At 36.8% G+C, this 12,796-nt stretch overlaps 1 protein-coding gene across 1 annotated transcript in view; it reads left to right on the forward strand.

Annotated features, from left to right (window-relative positions):
* The first annotated feature begins 2,183 nt into the window (after positions 1 to 2,183).
* Positions 2,184 to 12,796, forward strand: part of PPP2CA (protein phosphatase 2 catalytic subunit alpha) — a 36,349-nt gene continuing 25,736 nt past the window's right edge. Inside the window, exon 1 of the mRNA XM_053717217.1 lies at positions 2,184 to 2,556. Coding sequence (XP_053573192.1) covers positions 2,455 to 2,556 — 102 coding nt within the window. The 5' untranslated portion in view covers positions 2,184 to 2,454. The remainder of the gene's footprint in view (positions 2,557 to 12,796) is intronic.

The following is a 12,796-nucleotide window of genomic DNA, read 5'->3' on the forward strand; positions in this document are numbered from 1 at the left end:
TCTAGCCTATGTATATCCATAGTGAAATCAGTGGCCCAGTGGTTATTAACCCTTTGAGAATATCAGTTATTTATTAAAAAATTGGAATTACAGAATCTATGCCAGGATTGGCATTGATTTCTGTGCCCAAAACAACATTGGGCCAGGTTAAAAACAACTGCATGTCATGGAGGGGGAATCTACCCTTTATATATTCATAGTGAAATCAGTGGCCCAATGGTTATTAACCCTTTGAAAATATCAGTTACTTATTAAAAAATTGGAATTACAGCATCTATGCCAGAATTGGCATTGATTTTTGTGTCAAAAACATCATTGGGCCAGGCTAAAAACAATTGCATGTCATGGAGGGGGATCTACTGTGTGCATATTCATAGTGAAATCAGTGGCCCAATGGTTATTAACCCTTTGAAAATATCAGTTACTTATTCAAAACTGGGAATAACAGCATCTTTGCCAGGTTTGGCATTGATTTCTGTGCCCAAAACACCATTGGACCAGGCTAAAACCTATTGCATGTCACGGAGGGGGATCTACCCTATTAATCAGTGTTCCAATGGACATTAACCCTTTGAAAATATCAGTTACTTATTAAAAAATGGGAATTGCAGCACATATGCCAGGGTTGGCATCAATTGCTGTGCCCAAAACACCATTGGGCTAGGCTAAAAACAATTGCATTTCATGGAGGGGGATCTACCTTACGTATATTAACAGTAAAATCAGTGGCCCAATGGACATTAACCCTTTGAAAATATCAGTTACTTATTCAACAATAGAAATTGCAGCACCTATTCAATTGCTGTGCCCAAAACACCATTGGGCCAGGCTAAAAACAACTGCATGTCATGGAGGGGGATCTACCCTACGTATATTAAAGGGACATTATACACTCATTTTTTCTTTGCATATATGTTTTGTAGATGATCTATTTATATAGCCCATAAAGTTTTATTTTTGAAAAAAATGTATAGTTTTGCTTATTTTTAAATAACATTGCTCTGATTTTCAGACTCCTAACCAAGCCCCAAAGTTTTATGTGAATACCGTCAGCTACCTTCTCCAGCTTGCTTCTGTTTGTGTAAAGGGTCTTTTCATATGCAAAAGAAGGCGGAGGGGGCGAGTGCCTTATTTCCCACTTGCAATGGGCTTTTCAACAGAGCTAAACTAAGTCTTTAAACAGTTCTATACTGGATTTTTATATCAGTATCTGAGCATCCTGTTCTTTATAGTAGTGTCTATTACATGCAGTTATATAAAAATGAGTGTATACTGTCCCTAAAATCAGTGGCCCAATGGTCATTAACTCTTTAAAAATATCAGTTACTTATTCAAAATTGTAATATTTGTATTGGTGCCAATGTATGCCCTTTTTTTCCAGTTTGTATATACAATTGTATAAAGAGAATTCACCTCTGTGTAACTACATTATAGGAATCATATTGTTATTTAAATAAAACCTATATTTTTATTTTAAAGTCAATTAAAAGCAGTCTGACAAAAATAATGAATAAGAAACCATCTTGCGTGAATAAGAAACAGATTATCACGAATAAGAAACCAACTTCCTTGTCGTTTCGTAGCTGAGCTTATTGACCTTTATCAGACCCATTTGCTCACCTCTATCAATCCTCATTATTTCACGCTTACTCTCATTATCTTACCACCCTATCAAGTAGTGTTTTTTTTCAGCAATGAAGCAAGACTATTTTATAGCCTGTCAGATATTTTTTTTTTTAACTTGACAAAACCTACAACCTAAAATATTATAAAGTAAAAATTTTTAGAGAAATTAGCTAATGTCTCACAGCAAAATAACACTAAGATCATAAACTTCAGCACTAAAATTGTTAATCTCTTGTCTGCCAGAAAAGGCTGCAAATAACAGATTGATAATATTTAGCAGTGTTAGTAAACAAAACCTCAACCCTCCTTTACTTTGTAACCACGGTACGACCTCTACACAGACATATGCGGGTTACTACGTGACTGAGGCAACTACAACAAACGTTGCTGTTGCCCTACCACACCCTAGCAACGTACTGTAAACTGAACGATGAACTATACAGGGAGGAAAACCGTACCCAAGTCAAGTTCCGGGGAAAAAAAGATATAGGAAGTGACGTATATCTCGGGAGGAGAGAAGGACGGGCGAGGTGAGAGCGATAAAGGAGGGGTGTGTGACGTCACGGCGGCCATTACACAGTACAGGACAGCCTGGGAAAGCTGCGAGCCCGGTCTCCTGACGTAGCCGGTCAAAGCACTTCAAGCACGGGTCATTGGTTTGCTTTCATCTGGTATCCCTACTTCTTTTATAAACTCTTTCGGGGGCGTACTAGGTGACGGTTTGATTGCCGCCCCCATCTTACTTGCTGCTTATTTTTCCATTCATCACACACTTCTCTCTTTGGAGGGCCCCCCGGTGCCCAGTCACCGGCTACCTGATCTGTCAAAATGGACGAGAAGGTGTTTACAAAGGAACTAGATCAGTGGATCGAACAGCTCAATGAGTGCAAACAACTAACGGAGAGTCAAGTCAAGACCCTGTGCGAAAAGGTGAGGACGACAGGGTAATGGTTAGATGTAGGCTTATGACCAAGGGATCTGGGCGAGCTCTAATGTCGTGGCGCTTGCAGAACCGCACTTAATAGTAGGTACCAGTGCAGAAGTAGGTACCGATGACTGTATTTGTAGTAAGTGGGCTACGCTATATATCCATCGGTTTATTATAAACCGTGTAGCATTTAACGTTGCGAGAATGCTGCGATATGTCTTTTTTATTATACAAAGCATTCGTGTCTGGCTTGTGGCAGTTCAGCGTCTTCCATGTGTGCTTACAAATGTATCATGTATGGTGTTCGACCGTTCCCTCACAAGGAGGGCTGCAGTGCTTTTTAATCAGTTAGTAACCAGAGTCCAATAGGTTCACAACTAAACTGATTGTTTTTTTGTGTGTATGTTCTGAAGTGTTTATGATTTATTTTTTATTGGGTATTATGTTAACATCAATATAAATGTGATAATTTCTTATAGCGCACAGGTTCATGGCGGCGTTTCGTAAGATGGCGGCCGCTCCTCCCTCGCCTCCCGTAGGAATGTACGGGGTCGCGCGCGCGTCCATGTAATGCGCATCTCTGGCATGCAGTGTCGCTTAACCAGTGCGGTGCTACTCTAGGCTCTACGATCTGCCTGTTTGCACGTACTGTTGTCTTTCAATTAGGAATTCCTCAGTGTTTATGCTCGATTATGTCACCTACGTAATGTTTAGGGATTTAAGTGACAGGCGAAGTTATATTTTTTTTAGTATTGTGTACTACAAGGTTAACTTTTTTTTTTTTTTAAATTTACGGTATTAAAGGTGAAAAAGTTAAGCCTTTGGGGCCTTCTGTTATTGCGTGCATAACTGTGGAAGCGTTAAACCTCCCTCTGAAGCTTTAAATGTACAGTGTACCCTAAAAAAATGTTCTCGTTCCCAATTATCTATCTTACTGGATTGTAGTAAATTGTTTACAAATAACTAATTTACCCTTTTTTCATTTGAGTTGATTCTGCCTTTGTATCCCCACCTAGACTGAACATTTCTGAGCTTAGCCGGTGAAGTTTTGATTAACTGGCTCCTCCCAAACATAAGGCATGATATCCCACCCAGTACCAAACTTAAAGTGAGTCAATTTTGATGCTAAAATGCCCGGTTTTTAAAAAGTCTATTTAAAAACGGGCAATTTAATTTAAAAAATTTACATTTCACTCCTGTTGAGAAAAACTTATCTTTTTAATCTTCACAGCAGCTCCAGCTTCCTCCACCTGGGTCTAAAATGAGGAATCCGGCTTCCTCCAATCACGGTGTTGAATCAGACACTGATTCCCCTGGGGGGAAGCTGTGTTTGGAGGATGACCTATCCATCATTTCTGACGTCAGAAATGGCTTGCAACGACCAGAGGAAGCTGGAGCTGCTGTGAAGATTAAAGGGACACTAAACCCAAAATTTCTTTCATGATTCAGAAAGACAATACAAATTCAAACAATCCAATTTACTTATATTTATTTTGCTTAATTTTTTAGATAACCTTAGTTGAAGAAAAATCAATGCACATGGGCGAGCCAATCACATGAGGCTTCTAAGTGCAGCTACTGAGCCTATCTAGATATGTTTTTTTCAGAAAAGAATATCAAGATAATAGAAGTAAATTAGAAAGTTGTTTAAAATTGCATGCTCTTTCTATATCATGAAATAAAATAAATGGGTTTCATGTCCCTTTAAAAGTTTTTTTTTTTGTCTCAACAGGAGTGAAATGTAAATTTTGATGAATTAAAGTGCCCCTGTTTTTAATTAAATTTTTAAAAACCGAGCACTTTAGCATCATAATTGACATTCACTTTAAAGGAACATTCAACACACAAATTGTTTTTTAAAAAAAGATAGGCAATTCCTTTACTTCCCATTCCCTAGCTTTGCACAACCGATGGTGTTATATTAATATTCTTTCTAAGCCACTAAAGACCTCTTATCACATGCTTTTTTTTGTACTAGTTCATGTCATCCATATAGATAACATTGCGCTCATGCCCTGTTGTACATGTTCTGTCATACTAGCGAATTCATCAGACTAGCGAACGGAAGTGATGTTTTGTCATCTGTCTGATAAAAAAATCTCATAGCAATCCAAATGCAACTAAGTCACAGCCCTTCAGAATAGTGAATGAAACGGCCGAGCGCACTAGCAACATTTTCTATTTGTAAATATAATAGTACATACGCTGCATGTTAACAGCTGTCACGTGTAATTGGTATTGTGCGGTACAGATTAGTACACATGCTGTCCTTCGTTGTTTTTTACCTATATAAAAACATTCTAACTATTGTAGAAGTCTACAATTTCTTGTTCTTCTGAACACAACTGTCTGGTCTCCACAAGCATTGGGCATACCTATCTTGAAATGTTACAGGGACAAGAAACCGTAGACTTCTATAAAAGGTGGAAAGTTTTGTATAGGTACGAAACAATGCAGGTCAGCGTGTGTACTAATCTCTACCACACAATGCCAATTGTACATGTGACAGCTGTTAACACGCAGCGTGTGTACTATATTTACAAATAGAAATGTTGCTAGTGCATGCAGCCGTTCCATTCACTATTCTGATGGGCTGTGACGTAGTTGAATTTGGAATGCTATGAGAAGAGCAGCGCATGCGCGGTATGGATTTTTTTATCAGACATCTGACGGAATGTCACTTCCATTCGCTAGTCTGACAGAACACCGCCCAACACAGCACTATTGGCTGAAATTCAATAGATAACCATGTGATAAGGGGGCTGTGAGAAGAGTCTTGGATACAAGGTAATCACAAAGGTAAAAAGTGTATTAATATAACAGTTTTCTGTGCAAAACTGGGAAATGGGTAATAAAGGGATTATCTATAGTTTTAAACAATACATTTTTTTTTTTTGAGTTGTGTCCCTTTAAAGGGACAGTGAACTGTAAAAATGTTATTGTTTAAAGATAGATAATCCCTTTCTTACCCATTCCCTAGTTTTGCATAACACACAATTATAGTAATTCACTTTTAACCTCTGATTACCTTGTATCTAAGATTCTTTTGACAGCTCCTTGATCACATGGCTATTTATGATCGATCGACTTGCATTTCAGCCATTTAGTGCAGTGTCATCCACAACCCACGGGCGTGAGCGCAATGTTATCTATATGGCCCACATGAGCTAGCAGTCTCCTGTTTAAAGGGACAGTCTATCTTATAATTTTTATTTTAAGATACATGATCACTTTATTGCACATTCTCCAGTTTTGCACAACCAACAGTTTTTATTTAAGTACATTATATTAATATACTTTTTACCTCTGATTACATTGTATCTAGGCATCTTCTGGCAACCCTCTGATCACATGACTTTGTATTTATTATCTATTGACTTTCATTAAGTGTCGTTGTGCTAACTCTTAAATAACTTCCTGTGCCTGAACACAGTATCTATATGGACCACATGAACTAAGTCTCTTGTGAAAAGCAATAAAAAAAGAAAAGCATGTGATAAGAGACAGCCTTCAAGGGCATAGAAATTAGCATTTGAGCCTACCTTGTTTTAGTTTCAACTAAGAATAACAAAATAAAGCAAATTTGATGATAAAAGTAAGTTGGAAAATTGATTAAAATTACAAGTCCTATCTGAATAGTCAAAGTTTAATTTTGACCAGACTATCCCTTTAAATGTTATAAAGTGTATTAATTTAACATTGTTGTTTTTGCAAAGCTGGGGAATGGATAGTAAAGGCGTTATCTATCATTTTAAACAATAATTTGTTGTTGACTGTCCCTTTAAAGTGATTGTAAAGTTACTTGATATGCTTAACGGGATGTGTAAGGAGGAAGCAAATTTAGAGTAACTTTCATTTACCAGCATCTTCTAAATTGAATATTTTTGAAACACAAACTACTTTATTTTTTTATACCCTCTGCCTGCAAAGCACTGGCTTTTATTTATTACAAATCGGTCTCTTTATCCAATCCTAGCATGCCACCTTTGGCGTCCATTGAGTTAGTAACACCCATGGTTTCTTTTGCACATGCACTTTTAATTCCCCCCCCCCCCCCTCACAATTCTCAACTGCGGGCGGCGTTACTGACTTGATGTGGGTCAAAGGGGGCATGCTATGATAGGATAAACACTGATTCGTCTTTATAACCAAAAACAAATATTTGTTTTCAAAAATATGTGATTTAGAAGATATTGATGAATGAAAGTTACCCTATCTTGCTTCCTTACACAACCCGTTAAGCATATCAAGTAACTATACAATCACTTTGCTTGTGTGGTGCACTATTAAGGTACAATCACTTTAAACACGCATACAATTGTACACAGTCTCAAACATATACAATAACATGGACAGACATTTTCACACGTGCTTTTGCACACATTCATGCTCTAGCAAGCATGCTAAAACACACGCACATACACCCATGCACATTTTCCCATATAAATATACTCTGTCACGTACACACATGCTCAAACACAAAACAGGGTTTATAGATCTAGCTCAGGAGATATTGGAAGCTCTGCATACTTTATTGTAATAAAGTATGGGTTGCAGTTCATAAACTTTCAATGCATTTATTGCAACAGTAAGGAACAACTGGGAACCTTTCATATAAAATGTTACTCATTGATGCTGCATCTAATAGGAACTAGTTTCTAATAAACAACCTCTATCCCTTGGATCTTTAGAGGGGCTGCATCTATAACGTCCAAAGCATAGTGTGGAGGATGGCTGGAGAAAAAAATAGGTGAAATTCTTTACACTGTTATACACCAAATGATCCCAAAGTAGTTGCTCTCCCTTTGACATCTATATATGGAAAAACTGATTCTGAACTCACTATTAGAGTGGTTACTGTATCTTGGATATGTCAGTATTTTAAATAAAACAGGATTTATTTGTACTATGCATTAACGGAATTTAATGTAGAACAAAGGGAGAGTAACTGCTTAATGCTAACATGCTGCTCTGTTTTCTGCTCCATGAGTATATATACAATCCATTGGAATGACAGTGACAAGTGGATTGGGGGACTCAAAATGCTATGAGTAATAGACATGGACACTTGTCAAAATTAATCGAGAGCATTAATTAATCGAGAGCATTACATTTTAAACAACTTTCCAATTTGTGCACATTTTAATGGAAGTACTCTTTATATTTACACTTTGAGTTACAAGCTGACACTGAGCATGTGCAAGAATTCACTGAATATATGTATATGCATCTGATTGGCTGATGGAAGTCACATGATACAGAGTGAGTGGAAATAGATGTAACTTAGAAAAAAGATCTACTCATTTACAGTTAAGGCTAACCTATTTCAAAGTGCTATTGCATTGTCTTTTTTATCATGTTTGATTATGCAAATCTACTGTATTTACTGGTCCTCTTAGCATTGAACAATAGCAATGAAAAAAAAACTTGCTGTGATCTTCAGCCATTTTTTTTTTCTTCCAAATTCTCCAGTTAAACATGCACTACAGCTTCCAATCATTTATTGCATACAATTCAACAATCACTCAGGGTTTGCATAGGATGCACTATGCAGTGTTTTAATGTTATTAAACACATCTGTGTACTTTTACAGTGACTGCATATTTTCTTTGTTCCATATGCTTTACCGTGAGCATATGGCTTTCTGTAAAATACAAATTAGTGATTACAGTGGTCAGTGGTGTTTCACTTTTCCCCCGCAATGTCGGAAATCACTGGAATGTTTCTATGAGACGAGTCTGCTGTCAATCTGTTGTGGACATCCAATCAGCAGCTGACTTACTGAGACATGCACCCGGGCAGCTGTGACAAGACAAAGCATTTTAATCTGCTGCTGCAGCACATGCTGTATGTTTGCTGTACATTTTTGTTGATGCCTCTTCCCTCTCTCCCCTACACTGCCTACTATAGTATGGTTAGCTTGCTTGTTGCGCCCTTCCCAAGGTACTCTCTTTGCAGAAGGGGTAATGTCTCCTTCACTTCCCCTGCACCTCTGCCAGCTTAGAAACTTTTTCTTTTGATAACATTCCCCACCCTCTGGAGACTGCCCCTTCTCACTCGTGCACCATTGTGACACGGACAAGTTACCCATGGCACCCAAGTAGAGGAGCAACTATAAGTGGATGAGATTGCAGCCCTGCTTGCCTGTTGTGCTATTAAAAAAAATAAAAAAAATCACCTGTTGGATGCCCAGGACTTTATGTCCTGGGCATCGGGTGATACAATTCACATGACCCTGGTGATGAGGTATTCTCTACAAGATCAGCCCGTTGTATTGGGTTGTGGTTTGTTAGAAACGGCTATTTCATATTCCAAAATATAACCAAAATTAACAATTCTAATACATTTAAAACTATTCAGTTTGTATAATAAGTTATTGGGAAAACTTTGCGAAACCAGTTTTACTGTACACTGTCCATTTTAATGCTCTGCTACCATGATCAGGGCCGCAACCATTGTTTTGACTTGTAAAACCAGTTAACGGGAATTAGAAGCATTGTAAAATGCTCCTTTAGCTTTGTGTTAGAAGATGCTGGATTTAATCTCACTCTTTACCCAAAGCCCAGTACTTGAGTGGTGGCTTCTGTTAGCAAAAACAACTATTTTGGTTTCTCAAATAAATGTAAAGTAACAATTTTCCATACATTAAATGCTCTCCTGATGGTATAACTAGTTTGGAATGCATTCAAGTGATGGTAAAGGATACAGTGTAACACTGAATATTATAGTAGTCCTTTTTTTCCCTTATGAAGCACTTAAAATATAAAAACTATTTTCAAGTATAGTAAAACAATACATTTTTATATAAATTTGGCCCCCGCTGCCTTCCCCCTTGTAATTGTTTTTATTTTTTCTCCCTTCGAAAATTTGCAAGTTGCACATCCAATGAGGTATATGTGCCGCATGGCTGATTCAAACCAATGCAGGTAGGCTCCTGATGGTCAGCAGTCACAAAAGATCGCTCCATGTGACTTAGATTTAAACTGAATCAGCAATGCATATTTTGATTCACTGCTTACATCGGAGTTGTCTTGACAGTGCTAAAGACAAACTGCACATGCACAGCTAATCTTCTTTAGACTGGTGCACATAAAGTATAGTTTATGGAGCAGGTGGGGACTGCTCCATATGTAATTATTCTGCATCAAGGAGATTGAAGGGGCGGAGGCATGACTTCTAGATAGAAATATTTAAGTTTAACCCTTTAAGGACACAGCTTTCTGTTTGTTCAATTGTTTTATGACGGAAAAATTCCGTCATATGTCCTTAAGAGGTTAAAACGTATGTTTTTTGTTTGTTTTTTTGTTAAAGGGACATGTAACCCAAAAATTCTTTAGATGAATACAATGTTAAACATTCCAATTTACTTCCATTATCTAGTTTGCTTCATTCTTTAGATAACCTTTGAAGTAATGGCAATGCACATGGGTGAGCCAAGCATATGTGGCATCTATGTAAGCCACCATTCAACAGCTATTGAACATACTTGGTTATGCTTTTCAGTAAAGGATATCAAGAGACTGAAGCAAATAAGATGATAGAAGTAAATTGGAAAGTTGTTTAAATTGCACGCTCTTTCTAAATGAGAGAATTTCTTTTTCATGTCCCTTTTAAAGAATGCATATCAACTATTCAGTTTTGCATGCTTTACAATCACGTTACAATATGTCCTGCTAGTCTGAAGTCTAAAGAGGTGAAAGTGAACCAAGCGCAAGACACAGTGCCTTAAGCCAACTCTCAAAGTCCCCTAGCGGACTTCGGACAAGCAAATTATACAAAACTGAGTGAGCGCTAGAAAGCTAAAAAGGCTGAATAAAAAGTATATAATTTAATGAACAATATAACATTTAAAAACAGTATATATAAAACAATATTAAAAGAAGCATGGATCCATGTTAAGTCTAAACAGCTGAGAATCTACAATTAGAAACGGTGTATGAACTTTTATCAAAAATCAGTAATAACTAAGTGAGGTGTAACACTAAAAATCAGTAAACCCTATGTAACACTGGAAACAAATATATTATTCAAATATGTAAAATACAGTGACGGTGTAAACAAATATAGAAAGTATATACAAATCTAATAGTCCAAAATAGCAATCCAAATGTGAAACTAGTGGAGCTGGTGTGTGGTCTGTTTTCCTTCAAAGTACCGTTATGGTGTGTTGAGTAGTGAGCAATGCTCCAACAGTGTGGTCAAAAATAGAAAAATAAAATAACTTGTGGCCAAGTGTAATTCCAAAATCAAAACATGTTGTGGTGGTGTAGACCAAAAAGAGCAAATCGGTGCAAAAATAAAAATACACAACAAAGATAAAAGTATCCAAAAAATGAACCTGTAATAAAACAAAAACAAATAGTGCAAAACAGTTTGTACACAGTTCGGAATGACTGAAAATAAGCTCACCAGTATGTCAACACGTTTCGGCCTTTAACAGGCCCTTTTCAAGACTATCTAGTCATAGTCTTGAAAAGGGCCTGTTAAAGGCCGAAACGCGTTGACATACTGGTGAGCTTATTTTCAGTCATTCCGAACTGTGTACAAACTGTTTTGCACTATTTGTTTTTGTTTTATTACAGGTTCATTTTTTGGATACTTTTATCTTTATTTTTTATTTTTGCACCGATTTGCTGCTCTTTTTGGTCTACACCACCACATGTTTTGATTTTGGAATTACACTTGGCCACGAGTTATTTTATTTTTGTATTTTTGACCACACTGTTGGAGCATAGTTCACTACTCAACACACCATCACAGTACTTTGAAGGAAGACAGACCACACACCAGCTCCACTAGTTTCACATTTGGATTGCTATTTTGGACTATTAGATTTGTATATACTTTCTATATTTGTTTACACCGTCACTGTATTTTACATATTTGTATAATATATTTGTTTCCAGTGTTGCATAGGGTTTACTGATTTTTAGTGTTACACCTCACTTAGGTATTACTAATTTTTGATAAAAGTTCATACACCGTTTCTCAGCTGTTTAGACTTAAAGGGACAGTCCACCAGAATTTGTATTGTTTTAAAAGATAGATAATCCCTTTATTACCCATTTTCAAGTTTTGCATAACCAACACAGTTATAAAAATATACTTTTAACCTCTGTGATTATCTTTTATCTAAGCCTCTGCAAACTGCCCCTTTTTTCAGTTCTTTTGACAGACTTGCAGTCTATCCAATCAGTGCCTGCTCCCAGATAACTTCACGAGCAGTGTTATCTATATGAAATATGTGAACTAAAACCCTCTAGTGGTGAAAAACTGTTAAAATGCAATCTGAAAGAGGTGGGCTTAAAGGTCTAAGAAATTAGCATATGAACCTCCTAGATTAATCTTTCAACTAAGAATACCAAGAGAAAGCAAAATTGGTGATAAAAGTAAATTGGAAAATTGTTTAAAATTACATGCTCTGAGTCATGAAAGTTTATTTTGGCCTAGACTGTCCCTTTAACATGGATCCATGCTTCTTTTAATATTATTTTATTTATACTGTTTTTAAGTTATATTCATTAAATTATATACTTTTTATTCAGCCTTTTTAGCTTTCTAGCGCTCTGTTTTTGTATAGTCTGAAGTCTAAAGGTGGGGATACAGCTTTTTGGCACTGAAACTATTGGTATGTTTACTATTACAAACCATTAAAGGGAGATAAAATGTTGGTACAGACCAATCATGGTTACATGCCTATAGTGTTTAACAGTGAGCAGCACAGGTGCTGATTCAGTGTTTTAAGGGGAAATTTTAGTTGATACTGATGTTAATCCGTGTATTAATTTCTCAATACGGAATTCTGGACTTGGGGATTTGTGTGTGTATTACACACACCTATACGTGACTTCACCTTAAGGTGTCCTTGAGTTCTCTCACTCGTTATAATTATTCATAACATTTGTGAAAGTGACTTTTTGCACTGCTTATGTGCCACATTTTTGTTTTGCATCCTGGGTATATTTAGTTTTCACAAATGTTGCCGTTTGCGTGTGTAGTAAAACACTTTTCAATATAATATTTTCTGTTTGTATATGGTACTTATTGCCCTGACACTTTTTTTTGGTAATCTTTATTTCTTTTTAAAGACCCGATGAGTCCACGGATCATCTTCATTACTTATGGGATATTCACCTCCTGGTCAGCAGGAGGAGGCAAAGAGCACCACAGCAGAGCTGTTAAATAGCTCCTCCCTTCCCTCCCACTCCAGTCATTCTCTTTGCTTACGTTAGTGATAGGAAG

The sequence above is a fragment of the Bombina bombina genome, chromosome 6 (assembly GCF_027579735.1).
Source record: "Bombina bombina isolate aBomBom1 chromosome 6, aBomBom1.pri, whole genome shotgun sequence".
NCBI lineage: Eukaryota > Metazoa > Chordata > Amphibia > Anura > Bombinatoridae > Bombina > Bombina bombina.